The sequence below is a fragment of the Leptopilina heterotoma genome, unplaced genomic scaffold (genome assembly GCF_015476425.1).
Source record: "Leptopilina heterotoma isolate Lh14 unplaced genomic scaffold, ASM1547642v1 Lhet_59, whole genome shotgun sequence".
Classification (NCBI taxonomy): domain Eukaryota; kingdom Metazoa; phylum Arthropoda; class Insecta; order Hymenoptera; family Figitidae; genus Leptopilina; species Leptopilina heterotoma.
In genome coordinates this window covers 1,840,345-1,858,750 of record NW_025111133.1, presented here as the reverse complement: position 1 = coordinate 1,858,750, position 18,406 = coordinate 1,840,345, and the positions used below count along the sequence as shown (strand labels likewise).

Genomic DNA, 18,406 nt, shown 5'->3' with positions numbered 1-18,406 from the left:
TAAATACTTCAAAAGCTATGCTATGGAAAAAAGTATTATTTTCTTAATAAAATATTACATTAAACAAATTTATTTTCCTAAAAAATAGAAAAGGGGATTTCTAATACAGAAATAAGAGAAAAATAACGAATTTCCAGTTAAATAATATTTTTAGTTAGTTAAATTAAATAATACGAAAATTCCTTACGAGTATCGACCAATAAAATCAGAGAATTCAAAAAATATTTAAATTCGCGCGTGCGTAAAGATAAATTTTAAAAATTTTTTTGCCTAAAAAAATTAATTTTATTAATTAATTAATTTATTTAAATTAAATGAAATTAGAAAATTTTCAATTCAAATAATGTTTTTATTTCGACATTCGGATCAGGCGTAAAATGACAAAACTCTATTTCTAAATTTCCTTAATAAAAGCATGCGTCTTTAAATGCGCCAAAATAATATTCACATCTACTCACGAGTCGTTTTTTTACATTATATTTTGTATATTTTTGAAATGTATGTACGATTTGAAAAAAAATTTTTTACTCTGAAAAATTATTTCAAAAAACGGAAATATCTTCAGAGATAAAAATTGTCCAAAGAAAATGTATCAATATGAGAAAAAAAAGGTAAAGCACACTTTGATTTAGAATATAATCTCCATAATCAATCATTAATTAATAGTATCAATATTAATATTAATTATGTTTCGATTATTAATATAATTATTTAATAATCATTAATGTAACTATTTATTAATTATTAATATAATTGTATATTAATTATTAATGAAATTTATTAATTATTGCATAATTATTTATTAATTATTTATTAATTATCGCATAATTATTAAATATTAATATTGTCAATTAATTAGAAAAAACGTACGATACACTTTGAGATTTATTTTCGGAGAAAAGCAAAAATAAATAGTGTGAACTGTGAAAAATTCAATATTCGACGATTTATATTAAAAAAAACTAATTCTAACAATTCTTTGGACACTACAAAAATCGATTAATAATCCACATATTTACAGCGATGCCTTACAACAAAGTTTTTGTAATTAATGTTTAATAGAGAGCTTTTAAAAACAGTCAAAAGAAAAATTCTTTCCGAATTTTTATTGACTGACGTACTGAAAAAAAATTCAAACAATAATATCGAGACAAGCATACAAAAAAGCAATTTTTCCTTTTATAAAACGAATTACTTTCTAAAAATCGTTAAAATTAGATAAAAAGCAATTTTTATTTTGTACTCTTGTCTTGATATTGTGACAGGAATTATTTATAATTTAACGCATTCTTTCTGATTTAAAACTTTTGTCATTTTAATTTCAAGGAATTTCTTTTTTGATATGATCAAAATTTGGAAAAAAAAATTCTAACAGATTAAAATTAATTCATTTGAACTATTTTCTGTACTTAAAAAACATTTTTTTTTAATTCAGTTAACATCAAGTTAAAAATCCTTAAAAATAAATTACGCATTTTAATACCTATTGCTTTATAATGTGTAATTAGCTACTTAGGCTTTTCGTTTCCTTTTATTTTTGGACTTATTGAACATTCTAAAATGTGTTCTATAATATCTGTAACACTTTTTCTAAAATAAGGGTTTTGATTTTATTTTTACATAATCTTAAAATGTCAATTTCTGACGGAATTCCCTCGTTATTTTTTTTCACCTGGATGGACACTGCTCTGTTTCTGTTTTTTTTATCTTAACGCATTAGCATCTATTCATGGACAAGTGCTTTTAAAGCCGAAGGTACAATTTTATTTAGCAGAGTTTGACAAAAAACAAAATTTCATCAACTAACTCTACAATAATATGTTCTTTCGATATTTTACGCTCTAGTTGAAAAAGAAGATTCTTTCTTTTTTTTCATTCGAAAAAAAAATCTTTTTCACAGAACGTGGTGACAATAAAACTGTACATTTCATGAGTCTCGTCATTATACCTTAAAAATAACTGTACAAATTTGTCATTTCATTAATCAGAATCAATTAATCAAAATCAATCGGTATATTCAAAAATTGTTATAGATTACAAAATCGAAATTGAAAAATTATTTTTTTTTTAATAGAAAATAAAAATGTTTTATAATTATGCACAATTAAAAAATTTGTTAATTATTTACGTAATTCCGACGCAGACTTCTTTTATCTCAATCAATTTTTTTTTATTTTACAATCGTACGAAATAAGTTTTTCTTTTCATACTCTTAACTAATATACATATATATATATATATATATATATTATCACAACACTACATATATTTTTTTCGATTATACCATATTTATGTGCTGAATAAAGAGTCGTTTTTTAAAAAAATAAAATTCGAAATAAATAAAATTTCTTCTACTAAAATCTCTGTTTAAAGAAAAATAAAGAAAAATAACAGAAAAATAAATAAATTATCAAATTTTGTCTTTAAATTCAATTTTAATTGGAATTAAAGAATTGTTAATAGTAAATAATTTGAAATTTTGTCATATTTCGAGAAAATCTAATGATTTTGTTAATGAAAGAAATTTTAATTAATGTCAGTGCATGCTTCCTTTAATCAAATTGAGTTTCTCAAATTGAGATTCTCTCGTTGATAAAACATTAATAATACGGAAGTATTTAATTTAGAATTATTGTAAAATTGTCATGTATAAGTTAATTAATAATTAAATAATCTTCACCTATTTATTTACATTATTTCCACGGCATTTTCGCGATAAAAATAGGATGCTGAGAAAACGTTGATTCGCTTGAAAGAAAATATAAAATTTTTCAATTTTTTTCCCTTTTTGTAACTTTAAGTATATTAATTTTCAATTATTAATAAAATAAAAATTAATAATTTTTATTCGTAGTATAAATAAATATTCTTTATATAAAATAAAGATTGAAAAATTAAAATCCACAAAAATTTTGAAAGTATTTGCTAATTAAATCGTAAGACACTGATAATAAAAACTTTAAATATTTATGTTAACTAAAAGTCGAAAGGTAATTTATGAAAACATTGTTAATTAAATTTGAAAGTAAATTAAATTAGAAATTTAAGAGAATTTTAAAAACTCGGATATTAAAAATTGAAAAATTTATTTTCCCCTTCAAGCGCAAACGCAGAATGCATAAAATTCCCCAGTTGAGAAGTTTAAAAACTTAAAAAAGAATATTTTAATTTCAAGGCAAGTTTCGTTAATTGGAAGAAATTTTTGATTTTTCCGACGAGTTTTGAGTTTATAAATATTGTTCTTAATCTTATTGAAAAAAAATACGAATATTAAACTAAAAATAATTCAACGTTTAAATATCTAAATTAAAGTCATTCACCTGCGTCAGTCTCTATGATCAATAGAAAAAAAGTCTTAAATAAAAATCACTTGAAAAATATTCGTAAACTTTAAAAAGCTGTTAATTGATAAAATTCTCTAAAAAAAAGTATTTGCGACTTTTTCCCCTACTTTTCTAAAAAAAAGAACATTTTTTTCTCTAAAAAGAAAATCAAGTGTAGCAAAAAGGCTTTGTTTTCGATTAAATATCGATTCGGATAGATAAAAAGACTGTCTCTCTCTCTCTCTCTCTCTCTCTCTCTCTCTCTCTCTCTCTCTCTCTCTCTCTCTCTCTCACCTTAAGAATTCCTCCCGGAAACGCAGAAAGGACAAAGAAGGCGGTTAAACTGCCATTTTACTCCAAAGTAGCTACACTTAATTCTTAATCGTTTTGTATATAATACAAAAAATCTTCAAACAGTAGTTCCGTATGTGCTGAACATAACTCTAGTGGTATCGGTATCAAGAGTGACATCCTCAGGTGAAGCAAGATCAACTTTCACAGAGCCGGAATTATTTCTTCGTCTGGTCATACCGCCACCCCAATTAGACAGGGTCCAGTGATAAGTTTCACTCTCCTTCTCTTCGTTTCCACTTTCCTGTGTCTCGTCAGCTTTATCCAGTCCCGTGTCAATTGACACTGACGACTGCGATGCTACTGAATCAAAACTCGAATCTCCATTTCCATTGCGAAAACGACTCACCGTTTCAATTGCCATTTCACCTGGTGATTCCTCAATAGCACGAAGAATATTTTGACAAATCTCCGAATCAAGCGGAATTGGATCCTCCGAGTCGCGATTGTGTATTGTAACGGCTATATGCGCTGGATGTGGAACTGGAAGTGGAATAACAAGTTTCTCCGCACTGTACGGTCGCATTTGTCTCTTCCACGGCTGCCAGCGACCCTCGGAGTCGCTGTTTCTCGACAGTGTGCGACGTCGGAATTTCGCCGATGTTAATAGTCCCGTATTCTCACTGTATTCATAATTAAAATTGTTGTAATTAAAAAATTAAAAAAATAATAATTAAAAAATTGTAAAGAAAAATAAAGAAAATACAATTGTTAGAATATAAATTTAGTTACAATAGTTAACATTACAAATTTGTATAACAAATTGTATCCAAATTGTATTTTTGAATTACCAACGATTCTTTTATAAAAAATAAATTTAATTAATTACCTTCGCTTGTCGGACTTTCGGCTGTTGCTCGGCTGCTTGGATCTTGGATTAAAGGCCGATACCTCGAGATAGGGACTGTGAACTTGAATATTTCCACGTGGTGCGTAGACAGCGCCTAGAAGATCGGGACCATTTATTCCGCCCAATTCAGTGTTGTGCACCATTTCTGTGTAACGGGTTAAATCAATTCCAGGATGTGGTTCAAGTTTGAACTTTGTGTCCGTATCGTCTAGTGGTTGTAGGAAATTTAGACTAAAAATTTCTGCGTACATTAGACCGGCAAGGCCAGCCCAGTCTCCAACACTCAGACCTTTGTTCTCCCAAAAATCTTCTTCGCTCGTTGTCAGTCGTGCAAGCACATGTGACGGATAAAGACGCTCCAGCATCATCGCTCCTTGCTGAATCACCACCTAAATCATTGCAATTTTTTTTTCGAAATTAAAATTTATTAATAACTTTTTAACTTAAATAAAATTATATTTCCTATTCATTCTTATTAATAAGAAATATAATTTTTTTGTAATAAAAAAATTAATGTAATAAAATTTAATAAAATAAATGTAATAAAAAATATTAGTAACTATTGAATTTAATAATTAAATACATTTAAATTATAGGTTAATAATTAAATAAAATTAAATTATAATTTAATAATAATTAAATTTAAAAACATCAATACTAACTTCTTTTCTAAAACTAATACTTAATAATTATTATTTTTCTATAGGAATTAAGATTTTAAAAAATTTCAAATTAAAACCTTTTGTAATAATTTAGAAGAATATTATTTAAAAACATGAAGAAATCGATAACTCCGAGTCTTCGACTCAGAGTACTCAATTTCTTCATGTTTTCTAATAATTAAATATGACAGTGATAAAATCATTATTTTATATTATAAAAATATTATTACTGTAACTTTTTCAAAATTATTTTCATCATTTCAACTCACACTTACATTCAATTACTATTTTTTAGAATTTTTAACAAAAATTATTCTTTAACTAAATTATTTTTAATAATTTTTGAAAAAGATCTTATTTAAGAATTTTCAAATCCATTTGTTTACAATTTAATTTTACGAAATTTCATCGATTATTCGAAAATTCTTCAATTGTATTAGAAAATAAAATTCTACAGATTTGATAGTTCAAAGTATAAAAAAATTCAAATTTTCAAAGATTTTAATTTGAAATCTTTCCAAAATTCAATTATTTCTGAAAATTCACCCTATAATGCTTTTAATATTCAATTCTTATCAAAAATTTTAACTAAAATTCGTTATAAAATCACTTTTTATTAGAAAATTCTACAAGAATTCAATTATTTAAATACAAAAAAAATAATTTATTGAATAATTGAATTCTCATAAAGAATTTTTTCAATAATTAATAATTTCAATAATTAAATAATTCAATTCTTTCGATAAATCTTAATAAAACTTTGAAGAATAATTACAGTTTTCGAGAAATTCGATTAAAATTGTATTAAAACTAATTAAAAATTTTGAGAATAATTGAAACTTTGACAAGAATTTTATTAAAATTTTTGAAAATAATTGAATTTCGGAGAAGAATTTTATTATTTATAAAGATAATTGAAATTTTGATCAGAATTTTTTTTAATTTTTGGACAAAATTGAATTTTTGCGAAGAATTTTATTACTTTTGGAAATAATTGAATTTCTGCAAATAATTAGTAATTTTTCCAAAATTCAATTTTTTAAAAATGATTTTAACTAAATTTCTTCTATAAATCTTATTATTTTTGATAATTAATTAAACATATATTTAAAAATTTAACTAATTTCAAAAGAATTTGATTTATTAAATTTTTTTGCAAAAATCTAAGTTCTTTCTAATTAAATTCATTGAAAATTTCTAAAATTTAAAATTAAAACCTTTTGAAGTTCATCTATTTATGAAAATTGTAAACGCAACTCTTTCAAAATTCAATTAATTTTGAAATATTTAAGTAAAATTATTCACGAAATAATTTATAAGTAATAATTTTGTAATGTAGCTCCTTTTCAAGAATTAAGTTATTTGAAAAGAAATTATTCTTATTTTGACTGAAAATTTTGAGATTAAATTTTTATTACCTTCAAGTCATAAGTAGCTAATTTTATTTTACTGCGAACAACAACGCCAAGACCTGTTTGTAAATCTTTCCTACGTCGATCGAGTTTTTCATGGAGAACGGAAATTAAACTTCTCGCTTCTTTTTCCAGTGTTCGATACGGATCCTTTGTTTTGGCAAGACTCGCGGCAAATGGACCAAAGCATGCTTCGACAAATTGTGTAAAATCTCGTTGAGGCTGTGTTATTAGTCGTTCCATTTCCTGTTGGAATGCCAGCAATTCGTCGAGTTCCAGTTTCGCTTCGAAAGCTGCTAACGCTTGTTCCGGTCTTATCTGAAAAAAATACACTCATGAAAATTTATTCCTTAAAAATTCAATTTTTATTATCTATCTTAATTACTTAATCATTTTTTTTTTAGAAATTTATTTCTTCAATAAAAATTCCCATAAAGATTCTCAAGTTTAGAATATTCAACAGAATAAAAAATCGAAAATAAGATTCTGAATATTATTATTAATATTAATTCGATAATTATAAACTTGAAAAGAACTTACTTGGTAATAATAATCCGAAGCCAAACCAGGACCGGCAATTCGTTTGACAACAAAACTGTCGCTAGCGGGAACTCTCCCTCTATTTTTGATGACGAGATGAAACATTAACGTATCCCAAACGACTCTAATGCAATAACGTATCACAGACACTGTTAATATTGAAAAAGAAATGATAGGACAAATGAAGAGGGCGACGAATAATGCAGCGATCGGTTGTAAAAAGCCCTGAACACCAATATTCCAACATAAAGCTTCCAAAACGACGAGGTAGCGATTTTGACTTGGCTCAGGACAATCCAAGTCAACGACCAAAGCCATAAACGAATGTAAAGTTAGCGTTATTAATGGCATCCTACAAAGCAACATTTAAATATCAACATCCTTTCAAAATTATTCCTTCACATTTAAATTATACATATTTGTTAAATTTAACTATTGGCTACATTAATTTGAAATTTAATTAACTAGAAGTAGAAGTTAATCAATAAAAGTAAAATTAAAGGAAAAATTAAAACACTGCAATGAAGTACTTTCCCAAAGTGAAAGTTTTCAGTTTAATAATTATCAGGGTTGCCATAAAAAATTAATTTAGTTTTTCCCTGACTTTACCCTGATTTCCAGAAAAAATTTTGACTTTTTCTCTGACCCTAAAGAATATTTTGATTCACTCTAAAAATGATTAGATACTCAAAAAAATGTTCTATTACACTTATTTACGAATTTCTTTAATTAAAAAATTATTCGAAAACAGCAATAAATTCTTTTTTAATAAATATTTAATCATTATTATTCCATAGGAATAATTTTTCAAAAAGAAAAATTAAATTATTTACCAAAAATTTTAATAAAATTAATTGCATAAATTCAATCACTTTTACAAATAATAAAAATAGTTATAAGAATTCAATTATTTTCATAAATAATAAAATTTTTCATAGGATTTCAATTAATTTTAATACAATTTTAAATAAACACCTCGAAAAATGGAATTATTTTCTTAAATTTTTGCAAGATTTCAATTACATTTAACAAATAATAACATTCTTCGCTGTAAATATTTTCAAAATCTACTATTTTAATAAAAATTCTCAAAAGAATTCAATTATTTAAAAATATATAAAAAAAATTCGTTGCAGGAATTCAATTATTTTCATAAACAATAAAACTATTTACAGGATTTCAATTATTTAAAAAAAAGGTAATAAAATTCGTTTCAAGAATTCAATTATTTTCATAAATAATTAAATTCTTCACAGGATTTCAATGATTTTTAATACTATTTTATGTAAATTCTTCAAAAAATGTAATTATTTTTAAAAATTATTTAAATTCTTCTAAAGAATTAAATTATCAATTACTTTCAAGAATTCATGCTATAATGCTTTTAATATTCAATTATGATTTAAAATTTTAAATGAAATTTATTTTTAAATCAATTTTTATTAGAAAATTCTTCAAGAATTCAATTATTTAAATACAAAAACAAATAATTTATTGAATAAATAAATGTTTCTCAAAATTAAATTCTCATTAAGAATTCTGTCAACATAATTGAATTTTTTCGACGAATTTTAATAAAATTTTCAAGAATAATTACATTTTTCGAGGAATTCGATTAAAATTGTATTAAAAATAATTAAAATTCTATGATGATTTTTATTATTCATGGAAATAATTGAATATCTATAAAAAAATTTATTATTTATATGAAAATAATTGAATTATTGCGAAGAAATTTATCAAAAATTTGTAAATAAATTGAATTCCTGTGAATAATTTTATTACTTTTGAAAATAATTGAAATTATGACGAGAATTTTTTTTTAATTTTTGAAAATAATTGAATTTCTGCAATCATTTGTAACTTTTCCAAAATTCAATTTTTTCTAGTACTTTAATAAAAATCCCTGACTTTTCCCTGATTTCCCTGACAAATTTTATTTTCCCTGAATTTCCTGATTTCCTGATAATGTAATGTGTATAAATTTTAAATAAAAAACTATATTTAAAAAGAGAAAAAAGCGAGAAGAAGAAAAAGAAAAGTCTGAAAAAATTAGATATAACATCAGAAATAGAGAATAAAAAATTGAAAATAATTAATACTCACCACATAATTGCAGTAAGTGCAATAAAAAGGGAGCCAAAACTGATAAGTATGCAGACGACGGGAAAAATGAAGAGTATCACAAGTGTTCCTAGAAGACCTTTAACACCATAATTCCATAATCTATTTATGTGTCTCGTCATTCCTTTTCCAATGAAACCTGTCAACATTTTTTTAAAAAAGAAACTTTGAACTAAAAATCGAAATTAAAAACGATATTAAATTTAAATAAATTACGATTACAATTTGCAATTGTACTTTACATCTGTAATTGTAAATTTATGTTTATAAAAATTCTTTACCAGTATCAGGCTCTGTCTCGAAGTGTGTTCGACTTTTACTAATGTGCCTCCAAAGTGTCGTCAGTCGAGAATAAAGAGTTGGAGTTTGCGAAGATTTTCTTGGGAAGAGAGTTCCATTTAATTGGCTAAGTTCTAAATCAGGCGTAAATGGTTCAACTAATAAAAGAGCTTTTAACGATATAGGACTGCACCAGGGCACTGCAACTCCCAACAGAAACATTGCATTCCAAGTCCAACACCACGTTCTTGCAATGTAATTTATCCATCGCCACATTGGCCATCTGAATTTAGAAATATTTTTTTATTTATTTATTTCAAGATATACGGGACTTTATTTTTGAAAATAAAAATAAAGAATTCTAAAGAGATAAATATTAAAATTAAGTAAATTACAATTGAAGGAAAGGAAAATTAATGAAGTAAATAACCTCGTTGTTGTCGTATGGATTATTTCACGTTCCACTAGGAAGACTGGCTGATTTGGATCGGCACGCGGTGTCGTGATGGAAGTCGGAGTATTACTCAAAACAGTTGGTATAATTTCCGATTGACCTTGAAAACTCCGTCGAACAATCCAATTTCTCGGGAGCCAAATTTGCGTCGGCCATTGGAAACTTCTTGTTGGTGTTTTTACTTTTCGTAATTCTTTTAACAAAACCGGTTCTCTCTGCAAAAAAAATTATCGAATAAATAAGTTGAAAATAACTGAGATATAAATAAAATAAATAAATAAATATATAACATTTTAATTTCGTAACGATTTCATTTTCTATTTTTGTTACATTACCTCTCGCATAAAAGTAAGATCACGATTAAGAAAATAAACAGTCTGCTGGAGATTCTGTTGGCTACACAAGGCAAGAGCTTCTTCGTGTGCACTCCACTCGCACTCTTCGATGAAATTTGTCTCAGCTTCTCGCATTCTGTCCCGCATCCATGGACCAATTCGAGACAATACTGGATGCTCGTGTTCTATGTGCTTTCGGAGTGCGTCTTTGGTTTGATTCAATTTCCGCTGAACATTTTCAACTGCCCTGTGCATTAGGACAACAGATTGCGCCTGCTGTAGAAGAAGCTGCGCGATTCCTTCACCCAAAACGTGTATGTCCGGATGAGACAGAATACTTGAATACACACGTTGCAAATATTCGCGCATTACAGCCTCGTTCACCTCCTAAAATTGTTTTCATAAATTAATTCTCTCATTAAATTATATAATAATTGAAAAAGAAAATTTTCCTTTTCAACAAATATAGAAAATATAAATTACAAGGTAGCCAAAAAAATTTAATTTTGGTTTTTCCTGATTTTCAGTCAAAAATTTTGATCTTTTCTCTGACCATAAAGAATATTCTGATTCAGTGTAAAAATGATTAGATACTCACAAAAAAGGTTTTTAATTAATTTATTTAGGAATTTATTTAATTGTAAAATTATGAGAAAACATCAATAACTTCGTTTTTAAATAAATATTTAATGGAATTAATATTTTTCCGTAGTAATTAAAATTTTTCAGAAAATTCAAATTCAATCTTTTTTAAAATTCAATAACTGATAAAAATATTATTGTAAAATATGAAGAAATCGATAGGAATCAATTTCATCATGTTATATAATAATTAGATGACCGTGTAATAAAATAATTATTTTTTATTATAAGAATATTGTTACTGTAACTTATTCAAAATTATTTGCATCATTCCAATTCAATTATTATTTTCTAGAATTTTTTAACTAAAATTCTTCCTTTAATAAATTATTTTTAATAATTTTTGAAAAAAGTTCTTTCAGAATTTTCAAATCCATTTGTTTACAATTCAATTTTACGTGAAATTTCGATAATTCGGAAATTCTTTAATTAAATATTTCTTAGAAAAAAAAACTTCATAGAATATAAAAAAAATAGATTAAACTTTTTCAAAATACAATTATTTCTAAAAATTCACCCTATAATCATTTTAATATTCAATTCTTATTTAAAACTTTAACTACAATTCATTTTTAAATTAATTTTTATTAGAAAATTCTACGTGAATTCAATTATTTAAACACGAAAAAAAATTATCAAAATTTTTTAAAATAATTGAATTTTTTCGAAGAATTTTACAACTAATGAAAATAATTGAACTTTTGGGACGAATTTTATTAAAAGTTTTTTTTAATAATTGAATTCCTTTGAAGAATTTTATTGAAATAGTAGATATTGAAAATCATTGAATTAAGAGAAATTTTGTAATTGAATTTCGGCGAATAATTTTGCTATTTACAAAGATAATTGAAATCTTGACTAGAATTTTTAAGCAATTTTTAAAAATAACTGAATTCTTGTGAAAAATATTAGTTATTTATGAAAATAATTAAATTTTCCAAAGAATTTTATTAAAATTCCTGAAAATAATTGAATCTCTGAAAAAATTGTAGTAATATTTTTGAAAATAATTGAATTGATGCAACGAATTCTATTACTTGTAAAAATAATTGAATTCATGCAATGAATTTTATTAGAATTCCTGAAAATAATTGAATCTCTGAAAAAAATTGTAATATTTATGAAAATAATTGAATTATTACTAAGAGTTTTATATATTCAAGCAATTTTTGAAAATAACTGAATTCGTGTGAAGAATTTTATTACTTTTGAAAATAATTGAATTGAAGACCTGTGGCAACCCTGTATTTTATTATATTATATTTAATTGAATTGAATAGTATGGTTTCCTTACTCTTTCGATTTCTTCGTCCGTCTTCTTCTGAGCTCTCAATTCCGAAATGAGTCTTTCTCTGAAATGCAAAAACCAGCCTCTCGTTTCTCTCTCCAAAATGGCAACTAAAGTTGGCAAAGCTTTTCTAATTATATCTCTGCAAAATAGTCGAAGATCAACGGCAGCTCCTCCAGGTGTTCCGAAAACAAAAGGAACTGGTACCGGCAACAATTGAGAGGACTCTCTTTCCACTTCAAACTTCTCCATAGTCGCTCGTCGAAGTTGTCTTCGTACGAAACCGCAGAGCAACTCGAGCGAGTCTTCATACTCCGACTGAAAATACAAGAATTAAATTATTTATTTGGGACTTAAATAATGAAGTAACAAGTAAATGATAAATAAAGAAATAAATAATAAATGCATGAGAAAATAAATGAAGAAATAATAAATAAATGAGTAAATAAATTAAGAAATAGTAAATGAATGAGTAAATAAAGTAAGAAATAGTAAATGAATGAGTAAATAAAATAAGAAATATTAAATGAATGAAGAAATAAAAAAATAATGAATGCTAATAATAATAAATTATATATTTACAATTATCATCTGAAATATTCTTACTTTGCAAACTAATTCAGCAACAAGATATCTACATCTTTCTTCGCGAATTTTGGCATCTAAATTCTGTGCTTGAAGCGATGGCACGCCAACTAAAATATCTGCAAGTAAATTACAAACAATTAATCGCTAATTTAATTAATATTGCTAATAATTAATCTTTTTGTACTTGATTATAATTTAAATGTCACAGAAAAATTGTAATTAATTTGCTTGAGCATAAAAAGTTGAAATTTGTAAATTACCAAGAAGCCTAAGAAGACCAGTCAGCATTGCTCGGAATGACTGCGAAACACTAAAACAGTGGGACACTAATCTTGCTTTTGCAGTTACAACTAAAAATCTCGTTGCTAAAGCGAGATCCGATAAAAGAGCATCTCTTCTTCGATCTCGGCCACGTTGTAAAAGAGAACTCAATCTCCATCTGTGCATTTGACCAGGAAAATTGATGGAATCAACTTCAAATTCTCTGTAAAGAAAGAAACAAAATTCTTTTAAAATCAATCATTATTTGCCAACTGACGTAAACATTGAACAATATTGATTTTATCATTATTTATTGAACAATTAATTTCACAACTATGAACGAAACAATAAATTGAAATTTATTTAATATTTAATAAATATATAATTTATATGGAAATTTATATTTATAAATAAATAATTATTATCTATTTATTTAACATTTGATATTTAATAACAATATTTAATAAACTTATTTAATATTTAACAAGCTTCAATATTAAATTAAAAACATTTTTTAAACCTTTAATTTACAGTTTAGTTAAACAGGGTTACCATAAAAATTCAATTTTGTTTTTCCCTGACTTTTCCCTGATTTCCAAGACTAAATTTTGACTTTTTCCCTGACCCTAAAGAATATTCTGATTCACTCTAAAAATTATTTTCATCATTTCAATTAAATTATTAATTTCTACAATTTTTAAATAAAATTCTTCAAATCAATTATTTTTAATAATTTATGAAAAAGTTCTCATTTGAGAATTTTCAAATCCATTTGTTTAAAATTCAATTTTACGAAATTTTGATTATTCAGAAATTCTTCAATTAAAGATTTTAATTTGTAACCTTTACAAAATTCAATTATTTCTAAAAATTGCAATTATTAATAACTTCTTCAAAATTCAATTATTATCTTAAAATTAAATTATGTATAAACATAATTTTATCAACAAATTTGTAAATAATTGAATTCTTTCGACAAATTTTAATAAAATTTTTAAGAATAATTAAATTTTTCGAGGAATTCTATATTAAAATTGTAATAAAAATAATTGAAATTCTGCAACGAGTATTATTATTTTTGAAAATAATTGAATTATTGCGAAGAATTTTCTAAAAAAAGTTTCAAACAATTGATTTTTTTTTAAATTTATGGAAATTCTATTTTTATAATTGAATTGCAGTGAAATTTTAATTATTTTAGAAAAAAATTGAATAATAGTGTAGAACTTTGTCAAAATTGTTTTTAAATAATTGAATTCTTTTGGGAAATTTTATTAAAATACTAGATATTAAAAATCATTGAATCCAGGAAAATTTTTGCAAATAGTTGAAATTTTGCAATGAATTTTATTAAAATTCTTGAAAATAATTGAATTTTTCAATGAATTTTATTAAAATTCTTGAATCTAATTGAATTTTATCGAAGAATTTTGCTATTCATTTATAAAGATAATTAAAATGTTGACAACAATTTTTTTTAGATTTCTTGTAAATAATTGAATTTCTGCAAAGAATTTTATTAATTTTGAAAATAATTGACTTCTTATGACGAATATTGTTATTTATGAAAATAATTGAATTGTACAAAGAATTTTATAAAAATTCCTGAATATAATTGAATTTCGGATAAAATATTTTGCTACATATTTATAAAGATAATTGAAACGTTGTTCTTCAATAAAATTAACTTATTAAAATTTTTAAATATTAAGTAATTAAATTCTAAACATTTAATTTTTTCCAATTCTTTTAATAAGAATCTCTGACTTTTCCCTTATTTTCCTGATTTGTGGCAACCCTGTTAAACATTTAGAAGAAAAAACAGGATTTTCAAAAAATTCTGAACCAATTATTAATCTTTTTTCTGTCTATTATGGTAAAATTGAACTTAAATGTTTTTCTGTAAAAGGCCAGCAACATTTTGAACTTTCTATTTTGCCCATGATTTTGCTTCTGGTAATTAGAATGTAAATTTTCAATACACAACAAACAGGTAACTAAAAAGTTTTCTACTTGATATAATATAAAATTAAAAACATGCGGAAATTGCTACATAAAGCCATATTATATTTTTGCGTTAAGAGAATAAAAAATAGTATATTAAACATATAATTGGAATATTAATAATAATTAATATTTTTTCTATTAATTAATTCTATTAATTTGTCATAAAGAAATGTTATTTTTTTTATCGAATATTAATTACTATTAATTGTGGAACAAATATATTTATTTATTTTCTGTATTTTTTCTCGTAAAGATAAAAAAAATTGTATTACTACTATCTTGAAGTACTGAGAGATAGGGTAAGTGCGGGTATAGTCGGACAGTACTAGTAGTCGGACACTTTCGTGTTTTTTGTCAAATAAATAATAATGCATTGTGATAATTACTTTAAAAAGTATACTAGACGAATGTGTGAAGTTTATATTTTATTAAAATAGTGTTATTTTCGAAAATAATTAAACAAGAAATATTTTATTTAATGTTTTAAAAATCATGGTGTCCGACTATAGATACAACCATTTTCGAGTAGCGCGATGAGTGGCATAAAGTTTTGTTGATAATTAATCATAAATATTAAAACTTATAGGGTTTAAATATTATATTAATAACTTCTAATTTGCTTTAATTCCATTTTCCAGCAGATAGCAATTAAAAAATTATCTGTTTTACTTTATAAATCCAAAATATCTGACAGATGTCCGACTATAGAAACAAGGGGAAAAAGTGTCCGACTACTAAAGCATTCGTAATTTTTTATTAAAATGTTTATATTTTATTAAATACTCAACTATTTGTAACAAATTTATATGATTTTTAATCCTGAAGAACTCCTTTAATTAATAATGTGCTTATAAACACAGTAGATATTTGCTATTTCAAGAAAAAAAGCATAATTTAAGATTGTATCCTTAAGTGTCCGACTACTAGTGCATTTACCCTAGTACTAGAAAAAAATGTGCAAAACATTTATGAAATGTGATGTATAAAAAAAAAGTTAGCACAAAACGTTTTTGAATTAAAGTTTTCTTTTTTCCATTTTTGAAATCACTCATGAATTAATGTGGAGTGTCGTGAGTGCGTGACATACCCGCATCTCCGAATGCTTTCCAATTGAACGACATTCAGCTTCTTCGGTTTTCCATACTTATCCTTGTGCAAGCTTTAGAAAAATTGTTACAAAATCATCAGAGAGAAATGAACACTCACCCCCGCAGTCATAATTTCTTGACGAAAACAATATTTACTTTTTGCAAATGATTATTTCAAGTGAAAATATGATAAACGCTTTTTAAAATGGCTATTAATAGAAAAATTAATACGAATTTTCTACTCTTTTCTTTTATGGAAAAATTTCAATTTTTCGTGATTAGCTATAAACTAGTGTCTAGAGAATTTTTAATGTCTACTTATAATTACAAAAAATAATGAGTTTTCTATGTTTGTCTATAATGAGAGAAAATAAGAGTATTTTTTTTCTTTGGGGGGAAAAAAAATTACCCTCTTTCGCGAATGCTCTCCAATTGTTTGTTGGTAAGTCTTCTTGGCTCTCCTTTAATGTCCACGGCAACGGCATCCAATTCATCGAAACTCGGTGCAACAAAGAGATCTCTCAAATGATGCTTTTTTCGAGCCAATGTGTCATCACCATCGGTGCATGTCGAGAGAGATGGTGGCAGGGCGATAGGAAATGTTCGCCAGTGATAGAGAAATTGTTGTGCAACTTCTTTAATATTGTGTACGAGTGCCTCGACCTCTGCTGGGGCACCTCGCAAATGCGAGGTCTCAAAATCCACCGGCTCTTTCTGTAGAAAAATTGGACGGAAAATTAATACAATTATTGACTATAATTTTTTTTTAAATAAAGGAAAACATGTTTATAAATTCCATTTGTCAATTACAAATTTTAATTGAAAATGAAATTAAAAATTTCTAAATTTTTAGAAAATAAAGAAATAAATTTTACTCAAAAAAAAAGATCTGCTACATTTATTTACGAATTTCTTTAATTGTAAAACTATGCGAAAACATCAATAACTTCTTTTTTAAATAAATATTTAATAGAATTATTATTATTTCTTAAAATTGAAAACATTTGAGAATAGTTTAGTAAATAATTTTTGATCATATAAATTATACCTCTGGTTGAAATCCATCTCCGCTGATCCGCTGATAAGGTTGAGGCGGAGGATAAGCCTGATGGTTTGACCCCGTATTCGCAGAATTAGCCGAAGTTGTATTTAAATTATGGGGCATCTCGCGAACGAAGAGCGTCCGAGGGGGCTGGGGTCAGCTGCCCCGAACCACAATCTCCTCATACACCATACCGCTGGTTACTACCATTTATCATTCCAACCTGGAAAAAACAAATTTTTTAGTTTTCGCTCAAATAAATTCAAATTTTTCTTAAATTTAAGAATTTTTTTCTTTCTTTTTTTGAAAAACAAAAATAGTCACTTCTAAAAGAAGTTGACTTTATAGAAATAATTCTAATATATGCAAGAAAGGTGAGAACGATATTTAACTCTCATTCTTATTATTATAAAGAAAAGTCAAATGAGTTTCACGAGATCGGATTACGAGTTTTGAAAAGAATCTCTTGACACTACCTCTCGTTTGAAAATCCGATACTCGAGAAGTCACTCGCCCCATCTGAAATAAAGTCAACTATGTCATCTTCCATTTACTTCTCCATATCCAAAACAAGAAAAAAAAGAATTCTCAAAAAATAAATTTCACTTCAAAAAAAGTAATTTATTTTTTTTAATAAAATTCTTTCCATTTTTATTTAAACTAAAATTGTCCTCAGCATCAAATCTACTTAAGCCAAAGGGTGATTGGCCGATTATATAGAGCCATTAAAATATTTTTAGATCACATATGAAAGAGAGTATTAAAATTTTAACAGCGGCTAAAAGTGATGTGGCAAAAAGAGATTAAAATAATATTTAACTGTCCATTTTCTATATTATTTATTTGAGAGCATTTTTAATTTTTACTTTTTATTCTAGAAAATATCTTTTTTCAAAAATAAAAATAAGAAAAATACAAAAAAAAGAATTAAATTAATTTTCGTATAATAGAATGAACGAAATAGAAAAACATTTTTCATTCATTTTTTTGTTCATTCAAAAATATTCCTATTAAATATTAACCTAAAATTTTGTTTCAAGAAATACCTTGAGAAGCTTGAGAATGATAAAATATGACTCTAGGTTGTGATTTGCATAGGCCCACTTTATTACAGGAAGGAAGCTATTTTCAATGTTACACTGTAAATCGATCGACAAAAC

The 18,406-nt window shown here is 25.2% G+C and overlaps 1 protein-coding gene across 2 annotated transcripts in view; it reads right to left on the bottom strand.

The window, feature by feature from the left end:
• Window positions 1–328: 328 nt before the first annotated feature.
• Window positions 329–18,406, bottom strand: part of LOC122508925 — a 33,124-nt gene continuing 15,046 nt past the window's right edge. Inside the window, exons 2-15 of one of the 2 annotated variants that reach the window (XM_043622592.1) lie at window positions 17,253–17,469; window positions 16,614–16,918; window positions 16,204–16,275; window positions 13,109–13,332; window positions 12,867–12,964; window positions 12,267–12,578; window positions 10,331–10,717; window positions 9,972–10,210; window positions 9,544–9,824; window positions 9,245–9,401; window positions 7,139–7,490; window positions 6,605–6,916; window positions 4,504–4,913; window positions 329–4,297 (exon numbers count right to left, since the gene is read on the bottom strand). In XM_043622592.1, the coding sequence (XP_043478527.1) occupies window positions 3,733–4,297; window positions 4,504–4,913; window positions 6,605–6,916; window positions 7,139–7,490; window positions 9,245–9,401; window positions 9,544–9,824; window positions 9,972–10,210; window positions 10,331–10,717; window positions 12,267–12,578; window positions 12,867–12,964; window positions 13,109–13,332; window positions 16,204–16,275; window positions 16,614–16,918; window positions 17,253–17,369 (3,831 nt within the window). In that variant the 5' untranslated portion in view covers window positions 17,370–17,469 and the 3' untranslated portion in view covers window positions 329–3,732. The remainder of the gene's footprint in view (window positions 4,298–4,503; window positions 4,914–6,604; window positions 6,917–7,138; window positions 7,491–9,244; window positions 9,402–9,543; window positions 9,825–9,971; window positions 10,211–10,330; window positions 10,718–12,266; window positions 12,579–12,866; window positions 12,965–13,108; window positions 13,333–16,203; window positions 16,276–16,613; window positions 16,919–17,252; window positions 17,470–18,406) is intronic. The other variant, XM_043622593.1, reaches the window with a different exon arrangement.